This window comes from Lagopus muta, chromosome 14 (genome assembly GCF_023343835.1).
Source record: "Lagopus muta isolate bLagMut1 chromosome 14, bLagMut1 primary, whole genome shotgun sequence".
Taxonomy (NCBI): domain Eukaryota; kingdom Metazoa; phylum Chordata; class Aves; order Galliformes; family Phasianidae; genus Lagopus; species Lagopus muta.
In genome coordinates, this window is record NC_064446.1 from 15359125 (window position 1) to 15381543 (window position 22419).

Below are 22419 nucleotides of genomic sequence, written 5' to 3' on the forward strand. Positions count from 1 at the left end.
AGTTTGGATAAAGAAAACCATTTAAATCTGTTTTGGATGAGAAGTCTCAGAGAAGCAGTGTTTGGGTGGCAATCACTCTGCAATAGTCATTTATTTAAAAACAATTGTTTCCACTGTAGCTAAAAATATCAAAACAAATCTTCCTGTCTACCATCATATAAACATTGTACAAAATGTACATTTGGGGACAAACAGGAGTCCAGCTGGGCACCTTTTATCTTTACATTTTTAGGTCGTTCTCTGCCTCCGCTCCCCCCATGCCACCACGGTTAGCTGGAAGCCAGAATTTCTGCTGCAAACGCCCAAGCTCTAAGAATACAAACTTGTTTAAGCTGAGACCATATTTGGAAGCGATCTGGGTCAAGAAAAATAATCAAAAGGAAAGTGCATTCCTTGGGCATCACGTGAGGTCAGCGTGCGCGCACACATCCTGGTCCTGGGATCGGATGTAGTGAAGGGAAGGGACCGTGCACGACGCTCATGAATAACTCACTGCCATTACGCTGGTGGCAAGGGCTGGTTTCACACCAACACCGACACGCTGAGCACCTCAGTTCATCTCCAGCCTACTTACAGGGCATTCAGGCTGCCTTAGAAAAAAGCTGCACTAAGTTGTACAGCACTGAGAGTGCGTGCCTGTGACAGAACATTAAAAATTCATTCTGGCAACCTCCACAGGCTCCATTCTTACAAATAAACATATTTGTTTCTTTAACCATGGCAGTAGTTCTGAAATAACAGCAGTTTCTCATGAACATAAGCAAAAACTTGTCCGTGACCCAGAACCAAGTATTTCTTTACTTACCCACCCAAAATACCACTCCCTGTTTATTCAAGCACTGCAAGCTCAGGGTAACTTAGAAAGCCAGGAACGTTCCACCTTGGGTAGGTAACAAAGCACATAAGCAGAGCTTGTTCTAACAAACAAATACAAGTACATCACCCCTGCACTCTTCCAACAGCTGGGGACAGGAATCTGCCCAGGTCAGATTCCTTGGAAAGCACTGAAAAGAGATGTTTATAAAACTCTGGTCTACATCCCTGTACACGTATGGGAATAACCAAGTGCACTCTTTCCAGTACTTAATTCTCTCCTCTCTCAGGTTTTATTCTCACCTCTGCTATTTATTTTTTTTACCTTGTATACTTGTTAATTTGAGAATGTCTTTCTTCTGTCTTATATGCATTTAGCTCCTGTTTCCATGTATTCAGACACCTTTACTGCAACTTCCTTCCCATCTGAGTCTGATCTGCATCTTACTGCATTTCTAGCAGAAAATGACAGGCAATAGTTACTATACATATTTTCCTACTCCAAACAGTGTAAGGCTAACTCAAAGAAAATGTGGAAGCAAGATAAGTGCATAAAACAGATAAGTTATTCAAAAAGACTGTTTCTGAAAAATATACATTGAAATTATTTTTTATTTTTGCTGTAATTTAAAAAACATAGGAATATTGACATTGCATTTAAAAACCCCAGGAAGTTTAAAGACTGGACATTGTTTCAGCTCTGAAATCCAACAGAGCAAAGCTGGAAGTCACGAGAATGTTTCCTTCATGCCCTTCTGTTTGTTTTTAGGAGATACCAATATATATATCTGAACATTCTGAAACAAGATTTTTAAAGGAATGTCCGACTGTCCAAACTTGAAAGTGCTCTTCATGAAATACATCAAAATCTGTTACTCTTCTCGGAGGACAGTGTCAGAAGGTGAAACAACCGCACAGGGTTGTGTGAAACATACCAACATCCACATTTTAACAGAGATAAACCTGATGTATTTAAAGGAAACCATAAACTTTTAGCTTGAGATTTCTGTTTTAAATTTCTGAATGCTTTACTGTGTGCTTCTCTTTGTTCTCCCCAAGGATTTACTGGATTAACATCGGCAAGTGTTACATCATGGGTGCTTTTATACTGAACGTATGCTGTTAATATCATCATCACTTCCCTTTCCTGTACTGAAAGTAAGACACAATCATGAGAATAACAGACAATTGTAAGCAAATGGAAATGGCCATTTAAATTACCTGAAGATTGGAAACCAGATGTAAATTTATACAGCTATGATGCAGACTGTACGATTTGTCTTCACCAGAGTTAAAGCAGTATATACACAGCTACTTTAAAATGACACATTTCTTCTCAGTGTCAGCTAAGAAAAGCTTTCTACAAAAGTCCTTTTGAAAGTCATCATCTCCAAAGTCGTGCAGCTGCCAGAACAAGGTGGTTCAATTGCTGCTGTTTATGCTGCAAATAAGTAGAGTCAGGAGAGCTGAACAATTAGAGTAAGGAGTCCATCACAAATACTAATGATTATGTGGATGAGACCTCAAAAAAAAACACCAAAGGTCTTGCCTGTCCCAGTGATGTGGTAGCTGACTGACTGCAATGATAGGATAGATAGATAGATAGATATCCAAATCCGTGGGTGCAATTCTTAAATCTTGTTATCAATTTTTACTTAAAGCCATGTCCTAACAGTAATAAAGACAACCTGAGGACAATCACATTAAATGTATATATAAGAACACTGTAAAAAATGTCGTATATTCGTCACAAAAGAGGCTTCTCTCTTTTTTCTTCCTCTCTCCCAGTATTTCTTTTCAAATGAAACAGGCTTTCATTCTTATGCCAGAAAATGAGAAAAAAAACCAAAATCCTAAAATTCTGACGTTTAGAAAAAAACCATGGGAACTATTTTCATGCTACAAAACATTTCACTTTACAAAAAAAAAAGAAGAAGAAAAGAAAAAAAGAACACCAAAGAGTTGTTCTGTTACCCGGATCATAGGGACAAAATGGGAGACAAAAGGATGAGAAGATTTTAAAACTAGACCTCAAGTATTTCTGGATAAAAAACTCTCTCTGACATTCGATGGACATTTGTACAGGGAATTTCTGTGTGTGGAACCAGCCAGAGAGATGCTATGGATCAACCAGGAAAAAATCCCACCTTTATTTTGGTGTTTTATCATTATTCCAGTATAAACTGATATGGTGTGAATCCTCCCCACAGTATGAAGCAGGTACATTCTAACAACTTCCAACACAAATCCCAACACTGTTTAATTTACTTAACAGTACAGCCTGTCAGGAAAATTAAAATCATTTTATTTTATATCCTTTATGGTGTAAAGTATATAAACTGCACTTTTAAATTAAGTCATGCTTCGCCAAAACTGGTCTGCTTTAAGACTGCTAACTTTAGTGGAAAGAATTAAGATGTCTCAGCAAATATCAATTTCCTGTTAAAAAATGTCTGCAAGACAAAATAAACAAAAAAAATCTTAATTTACAATAAGCAGTGTAAACAGCAAAACAACAGAAGCCACGAAGTCTCACACACCAGCCACCAGCAGACAGATTGCTCCAAGCACTCATAGAACTTTGTATCTTCCTTTGTTGGTTGGTTGGTATGAATTTTGCTGCAAATAGGAGAGAATAAATCACGGTTAAAAGCGAAAATGGAGAAATTAATTGCAATAAAAGCTCACCCACAGTAAGTCCATGTTACGTGTAAATAAGCAGTCCGTGAGCAACCTCCTTCCTTTGTGAAACATTTGTATGCAGAGGTCAATGATTTTGAGAGGAAAGTAAATCTTTAAAGACTCCTTAAAAGGAAAACAACAAAGGCAGTGATGTAACATGGTCACACTCGGGCTATTTCAGAGGAAGCCATGGTTTCCTCAGCCACAGGACTCACACCACTATTTGTCAAGACAGTATCTTACTGGGGGAAAAAAAAAGCTGATTATCAGTGAGGTATGCTGTAATGCTACAGCACACAAGATCTCTGAGGACATACGTATAAAAGATTAAAATCAGGGGAATAAATTCTCCTCCCCCCTGCTTGATGGCACTGAAATTAGGAAACCAATGAGGAGCCGAATATTTAAGGGGTGCTCTATTAAGGTGTTATCTCCATCTGGTGGCTGGATAACAGCCACATTGAACAAAGTAATGTATTTTCTGGGCTGCTCAATGATTTTTTTTTTTAAAACTTCCACAGGTTCCAGTCCCTGGTATTCATATAAATGTCTGCCACAGTACCAACTGCAGAGATCAGTTTCATAAAGCATTGGTTGAAGCACTTTCTCTCTGCACTCTGAACATTTCACTCACCAATCTAATAAGCTCCTCTTTTATAAGTCGTGTGATTTCTGCCTTTGCTTTCTGTACAGCCAGTTCATTGGCACCTGAAGACAAAGAAGTTAAACAGTGTTGGCTATTTTCACAAGCACCGTAGAGCCAAATGCCCTCAACTATTTCCTGATGAACTCATTAGTATTGTACAGGCTGCCACAGCTAGTGACAGCCTGTTCTAAGGAAAAGACTTAAAGCAGACAGTTGTAAATTACAGTATTCATAAATAAATGTATAAATATCTTTAAGAAAGATTCTACTCAATCACCACAAAGCTTGCACAATTTGTATTGCAGTAGTTGATGTAATTTCTTATTCCTTTTTCAGCCAAAACCCATAAATTCAATTTTTCTCCTTATTTCACATGGGCACAAACAACATTTTTGTGTTTCTTTCTCCCCCAAACTAATCTCATCAACGTTTGCTACTGTTCTGTAGCAGGTCAGCCTTCTCAGGAGCAGCATTTCTGTCTATAGGGTACTGAGACAAATGAGTGCTTTCTTAGTAATTACATTTATCTGCAAAGTAACCACAGCAAGCCCGTAACTGAGCCCCCAAACACTGTGACTGCAGAGATTCCATGCTTAATAATGAAACTAGAGTAGTATATTTAATTGAAATATTTAAAGAAAGAATGCTTACTCTCTATAGCCAAATAAATCTTTCGCTCTCCTTCCTTGGGTTCTTTGCCTGGAGGGAAATAAGTTCCTCTGATTGTAATAGCAGCTTCAGAATATTCACTGATCCTCTGTAGCGCTTCTTTGGAGGTGACTTTCCATCTGGCAGTCTGCAAGAGAGTGGATACAGGAGAATCAACGAGCAGAAAAGCATCAACACAACAGCATTTCAAAGCATAGTTGACCTTTTAGACAAACAACAGTACTGCAGAAGCAAGACCTCCTAAAGACCTCCTGTTTTACTACACTGGAAGTTTAAAGCCTGTAACTTTTTCTTACAGTTTTTTGAAACAGCACTGAAATATTTTAATACTTTTTGCAGGAAGACTGAACCTCCAGGGCAAATGTTCTGTGTGCTTCCATTTAACAAAAAGGAACAGTACTGGGGTCATACACAGTAGTATGGCCTTTCAAATATAACACTAGACAGTGTCAGAGGTTTGGATATAAGTCAATAGCAGAGGGTAGAAAGATTTTTGTGTAGTAAGGAATGCTTGTTTTGGGACTATTCTCTGTAATACATCCAAAGCACTCACTGCCTACATGCTGAAAAGTAACCACAGATGTAGTGATTTCAACTAGAATAAGAAACAGAAACAAAACGTGTTACTGGAGTCATCACTGCCCAAGCTGTACTTATTAAATAATGCTCATTAGCAAAATGTTTACTTGCCTGTGGGAAGTCATTGATCTCTAATTCTTCTTCATATCTCTTAAAAGATTCATTCTGTCCACCATCCTGTTTCTCTTCCTCCTGCTTCTCTATAGGTACATAATTCAGCTTAGCATTGATTTTTTCAGCCAATTGCTCTGCAATGGTCTTAGCAGATACTGTAGGAGCTTGAATTGTGCCTCCCCTAAGGATAGCATTTGTAGCCTGCTGCATCACGTCCTGTAAAAACCAACCAAAAAAAAAAGAACAGGTCCATGTTGAAAACAATGCAGCCAAAACAAGTCCCACACAAGCCAGCAAGGCTTTCATTAAGGCTTTCTACATATTACAAATGCCAACATACAAATACATCTTCAGGATGTCCCTGCATACAGAAGATCTTCATTGTCTTTCACACCTCCAGCTCAAAATTCCTTTGGACACATTAGACCACGTTACCCAAGTCCAAACTGTGCATTAAGTGCTTCAGCAGATATTCTGCAGCTCTGCTAAGCTGACAAAATCAAATTCATTTCTCATTACTGATAATATTCCACAATTTGATTTTTTTTTTTTGCCAAGGCAGACAAAGTATTTCCACTGAAATATTGAAGTAGCTCCATTACAAAACCTACAACTTTCAACTGAGATGGCAGCTACACGATGAGCTGCATAATGCAGTATAACATCAGAGAGAAGAAAAGACTGAACAAAACAGCAGTCACAAAGCAAAAAACTGAACACTGTAACGTGCTGCAAAGGCTTACCTTAAAATGGAAGGGGACAAATACTTGTGCCTCTGCTCCGAGATTCTTCTGGGCGTTGATTCTCAAAGCCAATCTTTTAGCAATCTCCAGTTTTTCTGCATTACCAGCGGATGGCGTAGGAGCGTTTGATGATCCTGGTGTTCCCATATCTTTTACTCTTTTCTTTGAATTGAACATGCTTTCAATTTGTTCATCAATCTGACCGAAACAAATATTATTAAATCACTGCATTTACCATTAAAAATCATCATAAAGACAGAAAACATTAAGGACAATTTAGTTCACATGGTTCACATGTAAATCTTGCTTAAACAATGGAAGCATGCTCAGAACTACAGAGCAAACTGAACAGATCTACTAACCAGGAGTGAGTTTGAACATGCATTTACTTGCAAGTTCACAAAAAGGAGTCTAACGTTTTGAAAGAGACCTTGTAAGGGTTCAGAAATAGAAAAAGGCCACTGTGAATTTCTTTAAAACACTACACATAAAAAAAAGATGTTTGTAATCGAGGGCAATTGTAGTTTGAGGCAACCGTTCCATTTCATCTATGGCAGATTAGTATCAGTATTAACCTCTGTGACAGTTACATCACTACGTATTTCAGGTGTAAAATACCAGTTGGTCAGGAACAGATTTTCAAGATCTTCATAGGAGAGCTATACATCTTCTCTATCAAAGAATGCATACACATCTACCCGTGGAATATAATTGATTAAATTATATTCCATAATATAAGCAGCACGGGACACGTCATAGCCAAAATCCACACATTCTGCAGCATGCTCTGTAACCTACTGGAAAAAAACACCACGAGAAGACATTGGAAATCCTCAAAAAACTTCAGGCACTTACATCAACAGCTGTATCTTCATCATCTGAATCTTGCAAGCCAAGAGCTGCTTTCTGTAGCTTCTTTCTCTCATTAGCCAAGGCCTGTTCTGTTTCATCGAACTTAAAGCCTTTGCCAGAGAATCCACTGCTCTTTTTAATCAGCTTTCCCTCCTAAAATAAAGACAGTGTGTTTCCATGTATAAACCGAAGTTTTAAAATCAATTTCCCAAAGTAATAAGATAACTACAGAAATACAAAAGTAATTAGTATTTAAAAAAGCAAACCCTGGGATGTTTAGAAAGCTCTTCAAATTTTCAATACTGTACTTTACAACAAAGTACAATAAAAACAGCTGTGTTAATTCAGCAGGCAGAAGCAATACACAACTGGGATTTTGTACAAAAAGCAACCAAAACCAAACAACAGCAACAACAGATCCCTAAATCTCGAAACCTCAGCACATGTGTGTGCTCTCAATGAACTCAGCAACGACTCACAGTTGTACAGGGTGCACAACTGCACCACAGCATACACATTAATCACAGAGCACTACGGAATGAAGGATCACTTACAGCCTTCTGTTGTTCTTTGAAGTCAGCCCAGAGCTTCTCTAAATCAGCAGGAATTGGATTCCCAGATAATTCCAAAGCCTTGATGATATCACCAGCATACCGTGCCTGATCCTCAGTAATGAACGTATATGCAAATCCCTAGTGAAAATTAATTTAAAAGATGGTAAAGAACCTCTACAGAAACTTTATCTCCAACATTACTGTCATGCCCTTGCACAGATGCTGTTTTTCTGGTCAATAAAAATAACTGTGATATTCATGCTTTTTTTTTTTTTTCTTTCAGTAGGAATGTAGAATGAATAATGTGATTTCCCAGGAAGTTGATATAGAGGGAATCAACCACAGATGGCAGAAATTGGAACTCTTTCCTTTCAATCCTTTCATGGTTGTAAGTTCAGAAAAGAAAACCTTAGAGACTTAGTAGGGCCCATTTCCAATGGTGAAAAACACCAAACTTTACACTACAAATGGAATTTAAAAGGACATCCATATGGCAGAAGGAAACATGAATTCCAACTTCTGCAGTGCTAAAATTCAGAGTGTATTTTACACATCATCTCTCAAAAACCTTAAAGGCACTTCCAAAAGAAAACCTTCTTCACATCAATAACAAAATATTCCCTCTGTAGCTATCTATCCCTGGAGAACACCTTTATCAAGCAGTAAATAAGGCCATTGTTTCAGTATTAACAATAACAGGCAAGTGATTACACTTACTTTATTACCAGCTCGTCCAGTCCGGCCTGCTCGGTGCACATAATCTTCATAATGGTTGGGACAACTATAGTTGACCACCAGCATCAACTGTTTTACATCCAAACCCCTTGCTGCTACAGATGTGGCCACCAGCAGTTTGCACGTTCCATTCTTGAAATCATTGATTATGCTGTCCCTGTCGTACTGATCGATGCCTGCAGGAAACCACACACACTGTGAAGCTGGGCCCTTATTCCTTTCTATTAACTACCTTCTGATTTTGACTCAAAAGAATTTGGGCATCAGTCAAAATACTCTCCAACTTCAAACAACTCAAACCCTATGGAAATAACATTTCCATACACTTACACTCACAGGCAATATAAATTATCCAGGATAATAAACCTCCTAGTCTATTATCCACAATAATTCAAACTTTCAGTTTTCCCATTTTCCCATTACAAAACCCTGCAGAGTTTCGAAATAATTTCTAATTGACTTCATAGCTCAGCTCAGATCTCATCTGGCAACTTTGTCTGTTTACTAAAGGCAATGGAACACTCAAAAAAAATGAGGATATTTTTTCCCTCCTCCAATGTTGCACCCCATGAACAGTGATTTTGCACTTTTTGGTTGCTGTACGTTCGAGAGCACTATATTCATATTCAGACAAACACTCTGTGATGGACAACATCCTGCAGAGGTGGCCTCTTCTCACTGCTGAACTGCTTCCATTGTATTACCTCTCCAAGGCAGAAAAGTGAGACAACAGCTGCCATTATTGTGGAATTTTAAACAAAATCTCACATAACACTCCCTCAGCTGGTGTTCACTACTCTACATTTCAGAGTTAGTAATATCCCCTAACAAGTGTTAACATTCACCTCACAACCCATTGCACTGAGACAGGATTTGGTATCTGATGACATCTCACAGGGAGCAGAAGAAAACTCACATTTGTTTCAAAATTAAGAAACAAATATATTTCCCCAATTACAAAGCAAAAGCTGCTTATGACAAAATATCCTAATCTGGTACTACCCAGGAACTAGGCAAGATGCTTTTCTTCCTAACTACTCCATATTAATATTCTAGGTTGGTGATCTTGATGTGAGCCCTTAAAACTGCAGATTACCTCCATGAAGAGACAAGCAGGGATAAGAAGCTCTCATTAAATCTTTCAACAAGCCATCAGCGTGTTCCTGTTTGTCCACAAATATGATAACTGATCCTTTCTCCTGATAATGTCCCAGTAGCTCTAGTAGCTTTAAGAACTTATTCTCCTCTTCAATCACAATCTGGAAAAAAAAGGAAAAAAAAGGAGAAAGCAAAAAGAATGTAAATTGTACCTTCAGTCATTAAACACACTCAGGATAAAAGGCATAAAAATAACATAATAAAACATCAGGAACAGGAGACTGCTTTCCCATGCTGCATCCATGGCTAGTGGCAGAACTCACTGAACATCCAGAAATAAAAGCTCTTGTTATATTGCTGGAAACCTTCTGAAAGAGGATAAGCAAGGTGGATGCATGATACTTACAACGTGCTGCTCCACATCAGAACAGACAACACTTCTGCCTCCAACCTGCACTTCTATGGGTTTACTTAGGATTCTCCGAGCTAACGCCTCCATAGCTCTGGGAAAAGTAGCAGAGAACATGACAGTCTGACGGTCAGGCCTGACGTTGTCTACAATGCGCATGACCTGGTTTGAGAGAACATTTCCTGTTAGTACTCAAGTTCTGTAACTGAAATTCATATACAGATAGAGCTGTCTTATTTAATAAGTTAGGTAATGTATGGATTACATTGATTACAAAATATTTCTTTGCAGATTTCCTCTTGGGACTTGGGTGAGAGCACTGCAAGACAGGCTGGAGTCAACAGGAAGCTGAGTGGTAACATGCCACCCCCCAGCAACACAAAAGAAAACTTAAGACTTGCTGCAGAAACTGCAGCTCAGGAGACAAAGGAATGGTTTTAGTTTTGGAGGACAATATAGCTGAAGACAACTGAAAGAGCTCTGGCTGCCCAAAGCTGCCAGCAACTACTGTCTACACAGATTATGGAGAAATTATGTTCTAATTAAGAATTTATCACAACTAACGTGTGAGGATAATGCAAAAATGAAAATGTTAGTTTGAATTGTCATCTATATACAGCACATTCTGTTATTGGTAGTCTAATAATTACGTAGCATAGGATACTGCAAAACCCTCTAAGAGAAAAGGAGCAGTTCAGAGCATTTTCAGGCATATCATCAGTTACCTGAGGCTCAAAACCCATGTCAAACATTCTGTCTGCTTCATCAAGGACAACGTAGGTGACTCTGCGGAGATTGGTCACCCGACCTGAGAAAGGAGAGGAAAAAGCACATGGGAAACAAAATCAAATGGAAATTTAGTTTCCCTCAGGAATTTATTTTTATATATGTATATATAGATTTAAATGTTACGGATATTCTCACTATCTTCCAAGAAATGCATTAATTACTTTTTACAAAAAATTCACTAAAAGTGAATTTTAATGTTCTCATTTTAATCTCAAACATTCTGGGAAACGTGTAAAGTATGCACTAGGCCCTTTATTTTGTCAAACTCTTCTCTTGCATACCATCATAGGGCCAGAAGAACCTGTAAAATTCAGAAAACTGCCCTCGCCAAAACACATCATAAAACTAAGACTGAGATGAAGCAAGGAGCCACATCAGCCATAATCTGACAGCGCCACCTAGAAAAAAACATATTAGAGATTACAGCGCATGTGTGGAAGGCAAAGTCCAGTGCTAACTGTTGCAGCCTCAGAAAAATTCCTCTTATACATATTATCTGTAATGCTTCCTCGGAGCTAGGAATAACTATTTGAGGGTCATCAGTAATTCTAGTTAACTGCTAATAATACGCATAAAACAGAGCAAGCAGTCTTTTCCAAACGAATATATAAAGATTAAAACCTACCCAGCATCACTACCAGATTTAAAAATAAGGACCACCCCAAACTCTGGGACAGCTGGAAGCAAAATGAGCAGGTTGTGTATCTGAGAACATTTGGAGGTGAGGATGAACAGCATAATTAACACCCTTCCCAAACGAATACCTAAGAGGTTCCCTTTCATCAAAAGGATTCAACTCAAGGATTTAGCAATCGTATTCTCAGAATATATACATATGTGGACAGATTCACTTCCAAACAACTGCACAGTGACACTGTTGAGTGCTCTCAAAATGAAATATTTATTTTCACATTCTCTACAACCAAGACTGAGGCTTCTGCCTATCAAACTACAGCAGAATTTGGTCTTTTCAGCTTCAGCAAATTGCAGCTGAAGCTTCCAATTACTTTGTGGGGGCAATTTAGCGCTGCGTTTTTTAAAAGGAATTCACACTTAAGTAACAAAACACTTCTTTATTAAAATCTACATTATCTATTTAACACCCTAACACTTCCATCCCCAAATAATAACTTCGTAAATTGACTTGGGAACAGCGTTAATGTACCTACCTTTGACGATTTAAGTCTTGGAAGCCCAGTTCTATATCTCTTGAAGGTACTTTTTCCACAGAAGTTAAATAATGTCAACAGTTTAGTAGAGGTTTTGATGTGGAATAATTTAATAATAAAACTTTATCTAGCAAGCATGCAATGGTTACACTAGGACAAAACCTCTTAAAGCTGCAGTGTCTCAGTTCAAACCAACTTGAATACTTGACGCAAGGTCAGTTCTTTCACAATCATGTAGGGAGGGCTTTTTTTTGTCTGGTGGTTTGGTTGTTTTTTATTCCAACAGATAAAAGCAGTCAGATACTCTTCAAGTAGAAGCAAGTAACTGCTGAGCTGCGCTAACAATCATGTCAGACCAATGGCAGACACAAGTAACTGTCAGACAACCTCTTATCAAACAACTTGAAGGTAAAAATTTGGAACACCATGTTTTACATTTAACAAATATTCTCAGAAACTCTTCAAGAATGCAACACTTCCTGTCCTCCTCCAGAAAAGTCAAGCCAATATATGATTGCACCTATGATTAGTGCTGCATATTGCCAATAGCTAGATAGTGCAGCCTGAAGAGATGTAAGAAAATTCCATAAAAGTATTTAGCAAAATACATGATCTTTTGAATTTGTTAGAATTACACAACAAATGTAAAAAAATTCTCCATAGGAAAAGGTTTTCTACTCACCATTGTTAGCTGCTAACATGTCAATCATACGTCCAGGTGTGCAAACAATAATTTCAGCACCTCTTTTGAGTTCAGCTATCTGATTTTAAAAGACAGTAAACTCAATTTCACAAACTATTAGTGTTGTTTTCTTTAAAAAAACAACAAACATGCACGACTTCACAAAAAAGCTACGTACATTTTCAATTACTTTTGTACAGCTGTTTCATTAATGTAAGCTGCTTATTTAAAAGACTTTACTTAGCAATTTCCTTAAACCTTTGAATTTCTTTAGATCTTGGACACTGCTTTCCAAAAGAGTGACCTCTGTCAAATTAAGATACTTTCACTTGAAGAAGCTGCAGAGGGGATAGGAGTTTTGATAGGACTTTCAGTTCAGTTCACAGCCTGCATGAAGTACTGTGTCATGCAAGTACAAATGGTGTATTCAGTGTTGAAAAGCCATGCTCTGATACACACAGGCAACCAAAAATCCAATTTCCATAAATGTGGAGTTGAAAAATACCCTGAAATTAAATCTCCAAATTACACCAACATGCAATATTTGATAATGCAACAAACCAAAGCCAACATTCCTGGTTCTTGTTTGAGAAAACTCCTGAGGGGAATGCTCATAGAAAGACAGCTTCTTGCTCATTTTCCAGCTACCACATCTCACAAGTAGTTCAATTACTGTCATGCTCAGTGCACATATAAAGTCTTAAAGACCACACTTCAGAATTTTCAAAAATATTGGTATGTTTAGGACTAAGTTAGGCAAGCACTTAAGCTTTTACATAAGTGCTGTTCATACAGAGAAAGTTGCAAACATAGAATCATAGAATCACCACGGTTGGAAAAGACCTAAAAGATCATCCAGTCCAACCGTTCACCTATTCCCAGTAGCTCCCACTAAACCATGTCCCTCAACACAACATCCAGCCTTTCCTTGAACACCCCAGGCTCGGTGACTCCACCACCTCCCTGGGCATCCATTGCAGTGCCTGACCACCCTTTCTGAAAAGTAATACTTCCTCATGTCCAGCCTGAATCTCCCCTGCTGTAGCTTGAAAAAACATACTGGATTTTATGGGAAAGAGAATTAACCATATCTGCTCCAAAAGTAGCACTGACTAATAAAGTCCAAGAGTAGTTTGACAAGCAATGTATGTCTTTTGCATACCTGTTCACTAATCCCTGTTCCTCCATACACACAAACAACTCGAAGTCCAAGGGTCTTTGAGAACTTCTTACACTCCTTGGTAATCTGCAAGGCCAGCTCACGAGTAGGTGTCATAATGACAGCTGAAATGCAAAGCATGCCCATCATATGTTGCAATACAAGAAATGCTGTTATTGAAGCAACAAAAAATAAGCTTTTGTAATGAAGTTCACAGCATTTGCATGAAGTATATGCAGCTCGCTTCCTGGCTTACCAACATATTTATTATTATAACATACACTTATTGTTATTGTTATTATGTATATATTACTTAATATTATTTGAAAGATGCAATTTCAAGAAAGAGAGCTGTGACAGCATGAGGATGAAGCGGAAAATGTGTCAAAGTTTTAAAAGCAACCAAGGCCTCCCTTGCAGATATATGGATATAGAAGAGCTCTTGATACAACCTTAAATAATAGTAACCACAAGCAACAACAGACAGCACAGCGCTCATGAACTCAAGCTGTTCACTAATGGATTATAGGAATAGCAAGCATTCATCCCTGTAATCGAGAAGAACCAAAGAACCTTCTAAAGCTGAGCTTTTGTTGACTTAAATGGCATTTTAAAAAATAGATGCTTTGTACCTATGGGACCTTCTCCTTCTTCTAAAGCTCTCTGATCCATAATATGTCTGAACATGGGCAACAGAAATGCAATGGTTTTTCCACTTCCTGTTTTAGCAATGCCAATCAAGTCGCGACCATTCATAATTGCTGGGATAGCTTGGCTCTGAATGGGTGTGGGTTTCTCATAGCCGTGTCTTAAAGGGAAAAAAAGCATTCAAAAAAGAGATTATAAGACCAAAATATGATTTGACAGACATATCAGTCATGCTAGAAGAAATGCACATATTATTCACATCTATGTATTGGCATCATCCTAAAAACATCTTAAAAACGAGCAGCAACAGGATACAAATGGCAGAAGTTTGTAACCATGTTTTAATACTGACTGCAAAAGGTTCTGATGACTACACACAACATCAGAAACGTGGACATGTTGCTTTATGCAATGAAGAACATTCTTCTCACAAATACATGAATGACAGAAACTGCATCAGGCGTACATCGCTTGCTTACTTTTTGAGAGCAGTAAGAATCTTCATGGAAATTCCACACTGTACCCAGGTTTTTATTGGTTTGGGGCAGCCTTTTCCCTTGACTGTTATTCCCTCCATCTCCAGTCGGTACACATTCACCTCTGAAACAGAGTTTGCATTAGAACAGAATCAAACCTGACGTTTATCTGCTTGAAGAATGAGGCTATCAGTGATAGGGATCTGATTCACTTTCATTCTGTCCATAGAAATTCTCCCATCCAAATTCTCTTCAAAATTACTCCAAAGTCTTGAACTGAACAGTACTTTTTTGCTCCTTTCTACAAAAATACGCTGAATCAGAACTTGCTGTTTCCTTGCACATCAAAACGTGTTCTGCTCGTACTGGTACTCACCTTCTTGTGTCATTTTAGCTAGTTCAGGTACTTCAACATAGAAGTTTTTCCTGAAGGGCTCATATTCTATTTTTCCGTGATCCACTGGTTCTAGCAGCTTTCTCTGCTTGGTCTGATAGCCAGTTAGGGCAGTCTGAAGATCAACTTCCTCTTCTTCTGAAGAATACTGTATAGATTATAATTGGTGTGTAAATTACTAGGAATGACATCCTGAGATGCTGTTATTTGTTTATACAGAAACTTGACTCAGAAGCAAGAGCTTTTCCTTAGCCCATTAAACCAGACACTGAAAATCTGCTCTCACTATGAAAGGAGTCCAAATCATTCTTTCATCAATTCATTTCATGTTTCTCCCAAACCTTAACTTTCATTATTCCAAACACAAAACACTTTAATTACCTCCATTGCATCTTGGTCATTCTCCATGAGTTCCCCTTTCTTCTTCTCTGTCTCTACAACTGCCTTTTTGGTTGTCACCACAGTTACTACTTTGGTAACAGTTGGTCCAGATTTCTGCGAAAGAAAAAAAGTTAACAGAAGGAATTGCATTGTCACATAGAAGAGATGCTGTACCAAATACACAGAATATTTGCACTTCTGAACGCATTACGCTGTTTTTTCATGCATGTTTTGCACCAAAATTTAATGAGGACAATGCTATCAGCTTACTGAAAACATCAGAAAATTCAAGTTAAGGCAAACAATCACTAAACAGATCTAACCTATTTCTTGCCTTCTTTTTTCCAAAACCATTTCCACATTGAAACACAAAGCTCCTTTCAAAAGACAAATATTCTAGTACACAATTTTACCTTTTCACTCCCACCTCCACCCTTCACACTTCTCATATTGAACTTCTTGACCTCTTCTTTTACTTCTTCCATATAAGCATCCAAAGGATCTAACTCTTCATCTTCAACCTCATTGCCTTCCTTTTCTCCTTCTGCAGTTTCCTCATCGTCATCTAACACGATTAAGAAATATGGGAATAAAACAGAGAGAAAAAGAGTTCATATGTTAAATCATTAGCCTGCCCAAATAATTACAGTCCGTTTTTATTACTGTATCATTTTTCTTCATAAAAAAATCTCTCCAGTTTGTTAATCTCAACAGTACCTCAAAATGTTGGAAGCCAAGACAAGATTTAGGCTTTGCTCTTTTATAGGTGACATTCTGAAAAGCCATTAAATGCTTTAGAGATAATAAAAATATCATTAGGAACAAACGTGTTGTAAATGTTACATATAAAACTGAAATACCGTCATCATCTTCCAAGCTCCATTTTTTTCCCTGTTTCATCTCCTCGATTTCTTTTTTCAGTTCCCCAATGTTCTCCATCGCCTTCTTGCGCTGCTCTTCCCTCCACTTCTCCACTCTTTCTTTTCGTTTTCTCATTTCTTCTTCTAGTTTGTTCTGATCAAAGTTCTGTGACAAGAAACAATCAAGTAGTGAAAATCAATGCCACTGGCACTTGTCTAAACTTCAGTCAAAGAACCTTTCCAAACAAACATTACTAGCATGAAGCTGACCAATGAGCACACACAGACCTACCACAAGAGTAAACAAAAAACACTAAAAGCAGCCATAATGCTTTAAAGATACAAAATTCTGCTGTTCTCTTTTTCACAATAGTAGCACGTATGCAATTATTAAAATAACGAATTTAAAAATTCCTTTATGAACAAAACTTTCCTCCTTTCTGACTAGAGCAGCACATTGTGTATCACTGAGTTTCAACTCATTTTAGCCATGGATCTATAAAAGACTAAAGATCCATCTTGTCGCTCTCTACTTCCAAAAATCCTTTAAGAACAACAACAGAAATGTGACCCATCTATGCATGGGAAGCCCTTGCTGACAGCACAACAGGAACAGAACATTTCTAATGGCAAGAACTGGAAGCACACCCTGTAACAGGAGTTACAGGAGAGAATGGGACTCTTTCACTCAGCAGGGATTCTGGCCAATCCTGTTTCTTTTGTTAATAGAGTAATTAATGGCTATCTTAACTCCTGGTTTATACATTTAAAAGTTAAAAGATTATCCTAAGAGCTCCCACCTCAGTGGCCACAGTAGATGCATTGGTATCTTTATCTTTTTCTTCTTCCTTGTCATCCTTCTCTTTTTTCTTTTCTTTGGAAACTTCCACACCTTCTGTCCTTTCTTTAGATCTTGATCTGAAAGGTAACAGCAAAGATTTCTTAAAACATTTGTTTAAGGGGGGAATAAATGTGTTGGATAGAGCCAAAACCGTGAACACCACAAACAGGGCTGTGTTTTCAAATATCTTATGAAGTGCACAATATCTCCTAGAAAATCTTTCTCTGATTCATGGAAATATGCCCTATGACTGCCAGAAATGCACAGCCTATTGCAATTCACTGGTTCACATGCTCTGGTTCTGTTTTTCTCATTTCTTCATAGGGCCAAGCTGCAGCATTCAGTTCCAGAACACTTACTACAGACACTCCAGTGGTTCTGTTGTTTTTTCTACACCTCTTTGAAGACAGCAGTTTGAAAAGAGATACAAAAAAAAGTCCTGTTTGTTCTATTTCTAGGGGAATGGAAAGCGATCTTGCTCCTTGCTATGGAAGTTTGAATGTCCCTCTGCAAATACACTGCTGTATGAAGGACACTGAAACACCTCTCCCTGGAAAAGCTGCTTATAGAACTCATATGCAACACCCAGACTTCCATGTAAAACAAAGCCCACTTATCACAGATTTTATTATCCTAATGTGCTTCCTATTAAAAAGAAATGTATCTGAACCAAATGTTTGTGAGCTCGTAATAATAAAATTCATGTTAGCCAATTAAATCTCATTAAGATTACTTCACAGCCCACTGAATAATTCTAATGCCAGCCATATGATTATCCTAAAGGACTCATTCCAGCTGCTACAACAAAGGACAAAGGCAACAAAGGGTAACAAAGTTGGTGAGGGGTCTGAAGCACAGGCCTTATAAGGAGTGACTGGCAGACCTGGGACTGTTTGGTCTGGAGAAGAGGAGGCTCAGGGGAGACCTCAGTGCTCTTTATAACTACCTGAAGGAGGTTGCAGTGAGCTGGGGGTTGGCCTCTTCTCTCGCATAAGCAGTGATAGAACTAGAAGGAATGGCTTCAAGCTGGGCCAGGGGAGATTCAGGCTGGACATTAGGAAATACTGCTTCTCTGAAAGAGTGGTCAGGCACTGGAATGGGCTGCCCAGGGAGGTGGTGGAGTCACCGACCCTGGAAGTGTTCAAGGAACGTCTGGACTCTGTGTTGAGGGACGTGGTTTGGTGAGAGCTGTTGGTGATCAGTGGATAATTCTGGGTGATCCTGTGGGTCTTTTCTAACCTTGGTGATTCTGTGATTCTACAAACACAAATACCTGTTTTCTGTCTTCCTGTTCTTGCTCGGACTGGGGGATCGAGACCGTCTGCCTCTACTTCTGCTCCTGGAGCGCCTTCTCTCTCGGCTCCTCGATCTTCTTCTCTCCCGACTCCGTTCCCTTTCTCTACTCCTCGAACGTCTGCCCCAAAACAAAAGCGCACTTCTCAGCATGTGACAACAGCATCACTTTAGCCTGCTACTAAGGAACAGGTTTAAAAGGAATCCAATAATCATCAAGATTGCTAACAGCTTACAAACACCAGCACCAAAACATCATTTCATAAGCAAAAATATTAAGCACAGTAAAATCTATTATGAACAACAACAAAGTAAACAGCTGCAGAGGAAGAATATCAACCCTGGATAACAAGCACTCTCCCATGCTTTGGAACTCATACCTCTGGCGCTTCCTGTCACGTGAACGGGATCTCCTCTTGTCCCTGCTGCGCGACCGCTCCCGTCTGCGATCCCGATCTCTGCTCCTGGAGCGCCTGTCCTCCCGTTTCCTTTTGTCAGATGGAGAACGACTTCTGGAGCGGCTCCCAGAGCGGCCCCGCGAGGCAGAGCGCTTCCGATAATGCCTGTCGTGAGGCCACAGAACAAAGGTGAGAGTGAGCCTGAGGACAGCTTGCAGTGGGGAGGGAGGTCTGTCGTATCTGCGTGAATTATTTCTCGTAATTTGTGGTACCTATAAAAGTCCTAAACATTTGCAGTAATTTTGCAAAATCAATTAGTGTGCACACATCCCTCAGGATACTGAAATCACAGGAATGACTCAGACACACGTTTGTTTCAGTGTGCTTATCTAAGCGTATCACAGGAACACTGGAACATCAAAAACAATGCCCTGGTTAGACATTCCCCAATTTCTATGATGCGCTGGGAAAGACTAAGTCTCTCTGAAGCTACCTCATAAAATCTGCTCAACATCTGTTGTTGCTGCTGATCTCTGTACTTTCATTCAGATAAGCTACATAACTTGAACCTCTGCTCAGAGGAAAGGCTGTCAAAATGCAACTGAAGAAAAAAAATGTGAGCACGTGGTCAATGCCTTTAAGATGCTGAATTCAAACAACAGAAAAACAGCTTTAAGGTGTGTGATGGAGATGGGAGATTTTCTCCCTTTGCTAACTCTCTCTTATCCCAATCCAGCTGCAGGAGACAGCAGTACTTTCTCCCAGAAAATCTTCACATAAGCATACACGTTACAGAGGGATCTCCAGTGCACTGTCTCCTCTTTTTCCAGTTCCTATCAGTCACAGCATCAGAATAATTCCCTTGATCCATCCTCCCACAGCCCACGGCTCACCAACGCTCCCCAAGAACAAGGTTTGGGAAGTGGGAAGAAGCAGAGAAGGCAGAACCTCAAGTCCCCCACATCCCTTCCCTTTTGTCATTGCCAACAGTTGTGTGAGAACAGTACTGGCGCTAAACATAACAGAGTTTATTTCAGCACTGTGGTATATTGAGGTGTCGTGTACATTTGGAATCAGTGCCGTAGCAGTGTGCCATCCACATCCTGCCTACCAGCAGTACGACTGAACGTGGAAAACATCTGTCACTGTCAGATACCTTTTCTTTCTTCCAATCTCAGCCACAAAATGCCATGAGAACTGCTCCCCATTTCCCCCCAAGATTTCTTTTTGCATTTTCCTCTACAATGTGCAACAAGTCTGGGCATCTCATTTCAGTTTGAGGAGCATTTCCCTACAGCAAGTCCAACACCAACCCTGCCCTTCTCCACCCACCACTCCCTCTCACCCTCACCATTTCTTCTCTTTCCTTTAAAGCATTTTGAACACTGTAAACCACATCAAACAATTGACTTTAAAACCCCATTTTACTTTTTTTTTTTTTTTTTAATTTGTACAGCCCGGTTCACCACGCAGCTGCCACAAACAGAAAGACTTGCAGAAGGGATGGGGCTTCTGAGAGCAAGGGACACAAGTGGGACCAGCAAAGGCTGCTTATACAAGAAGAGACCCATGGCCTGGTTTGACAAACACGTTCTGTGAGTGCTTTCTGCCAACTTCTCTGTTCGGTCCAACCCCGAAGCCCAATTAAAACCAAACACATTATCAGAATGGAAGCTGTACTGGGGTAAGTAAAGCAGTCCTGAGAGATCCAGAGCCAGCACCCGGAGCTGAGCTGCCAGCAGATTTTGCAGCCTGCAGACTGTTAGCAGGCTGTGTGTTAACACTGTTTCAGTGTTAAAATCGGATGATAGATTAAACTAGTCAGTACAGACAGAACAACAGCACCAGCACACAGCAGAGCTGGTTTAAAGCCTAACAGCTGTGAGCAGCTCCACAGCACCTGGCAGCAGTGACCAGCACACACAGGGAGCCTATGACCACCTTACTGCTGAATTAATTAAAGCACCAAATAAGGTGTTTGTATTAAGCCCAGAGAGGACAAAAGGGACATGGTGATGCTGAAACATAAAGAGATATGTTCCATAAACACCTCATTGTGGGAATCAAATGTTGTTTCTGCATTAGAATTGGATATTTTTTTATTTCATGGTCTCCGCTGTCATAGTACTTTTTGAGAGTCTTTCTACTTTACTTGAGGGTCTCTGATAGTTTACATCACTTATTCTCTAGACGAACCTTCCCCAGGAATGCACGCTCTGTATATAGGTGTATATATGTATATTTTGTCACACACATTGCAAGAGTATCCTGCGCAAATTAAAAGGACAATTCGTTACATGCCTCAGGGAGTGCCTGAAGAAAGTATTGAGGAAGATCGGGCACCTCCCCTCCGTACTCTTTGTTTAACAAGGAATCTGAAGAAAATCACCATATCAGTATGAACAAGAAGAGTGCTGAGACATTTTGGAGACGACCGACACCAGGTAACAAACAAATTAACAAGTAATTAACAAATGTAAACCTTCTGATAAGATTGTGAACCTGGAGTACCCAGCCTGTGGGGAAACAGGGCAGGGGGAGGAGGCAAGGGGGAGAAAACAGGCTATAGAGGCTGTCACGTTGTGTCCATAGGCGCGCTCCTGCTCGCGGGACGCCCGCCATTGCAATCGTGAATAAAATCTGCTTTTATCAGAGATACCATCCTGACAACAATTATTTGGATATTTCCAGCATCGTCAATAGGAAACTTTAAAAAAAAGAAACACCTTAAAAAGCGTAGCAGGCTGACGATGCCGCTGTTATTACTTCATACCAAACCCGACGAGGCCACATGAGCCCAGAGAGGCCCGGACTCGCTGCCCGAGCCCAGCAGCACAGAACACCGCTATGGACCGCCGCTCCCGGGAGCCCGGCGCCGGACAAACAGCCCTGGAACCGGGCTGAGCCAAGCGAGTAAGGCGACAGCGCCGGGCAGGGAAACCCGGAGTGCCCCGAGCACAGCGCCGTCCCACGGCTCCACAGCCCGCTCTCAAAGCCCGAGCCCGGCCCCCCGCTGCTCGGAACGACGGAGGGCCGCGGCAGGCGGCGGGAGGACCCAGCAGCGCCCTCAGCGCGCCCGCAGGCCGCCGCGGCCCTTTGTTCCCACACGCGGCCGGCGGGCTGCTACTCGAAGCGCCCGCGGACTCCGCAGCGGGTCTGGACGCCCGCGACCCCGGCCGCGAGCCCGCTGCCCTCACCTGGACTCCCGGCCCATGGCGGCGATGGCGGTGCGAGCCCCGCGCTACGAGGCGGCGGCCATCCGGAGCCCCAGCACCCGGAACGACGAGGCGAGGCGGCGGCGCGGCGGGAAGCGGCCCGCGGCACTTCCGGCCCGTGGCGGGGCGGCAGCGCCCCCGGAGGCCGGAGGGCGCAGAGCCGTCAGAGCGGGCAGGAGGCGAGGAATCGGGGAATAATATCAAAAGGAAAGGAAAAAAA

At 40.4% G+C, this 22419-nt stretch overlaps 1 protein-coding gene across 2 annotated transcripts; it reads right to left on the minus strand.

The window, feature by feature from the left end:
- Positions 1 to 2933: 2933 nt before the first annotated feature.
- Positions 2934 to 22314, minus strand: DDX46 (DEAD-box helicase 46). Of its 2 annotated transcripts, XM_048960493.1 has the most exons (24): positions 22182 to 22314; positions 18967 to 19149; positions 18567 to 18707; positions 17253 to 17370; positions 16453 to 16618; positions 16006 to 16157; positions 15593 to 15706; positions 15194 to 15359; positions 14821 to 14941; positions 14326 to 14501; positions 13697 to 13818; positions 12535 to 12613; positions 10620 to 10702; positions 9892 to 10056; positions 9484 to 9646; positions 8370 to 8563; positions 7653 to 7790; positions 7102 to 7251; positions 6247 to 6444; positions 5501 to 5719; positions 4793 to 4937; positions 4130 to 4203; positions 3354 to 3432; positions 2934 to 3266 (listed from the first exon to the last, which is right to left on the minus strand). In XM_048960493.1, the coding sequence occupies exons 1-23, from the start codon at positions 22196 to 22198 to the stop codon at positions 3385 to 3387; spliced, it is 3132 nt and encodes a 1043-aa protein (XP_048816450.1). In that variant the 5' UTR covers positions 22199 to 22314; the 3' UTR covers positions 2934 to 3266; positions 3354 to 3384. The 2 variants fall into 2 exon arrangements, with proteins under 2 accessions (XP_048816450.1, XP_048816448.1); XM_048960491.1 differs by having other exon boundaries at positions 2934 to 3432.
- Positions 22315 to 22419: the final 105 nt, after the last annotated feature.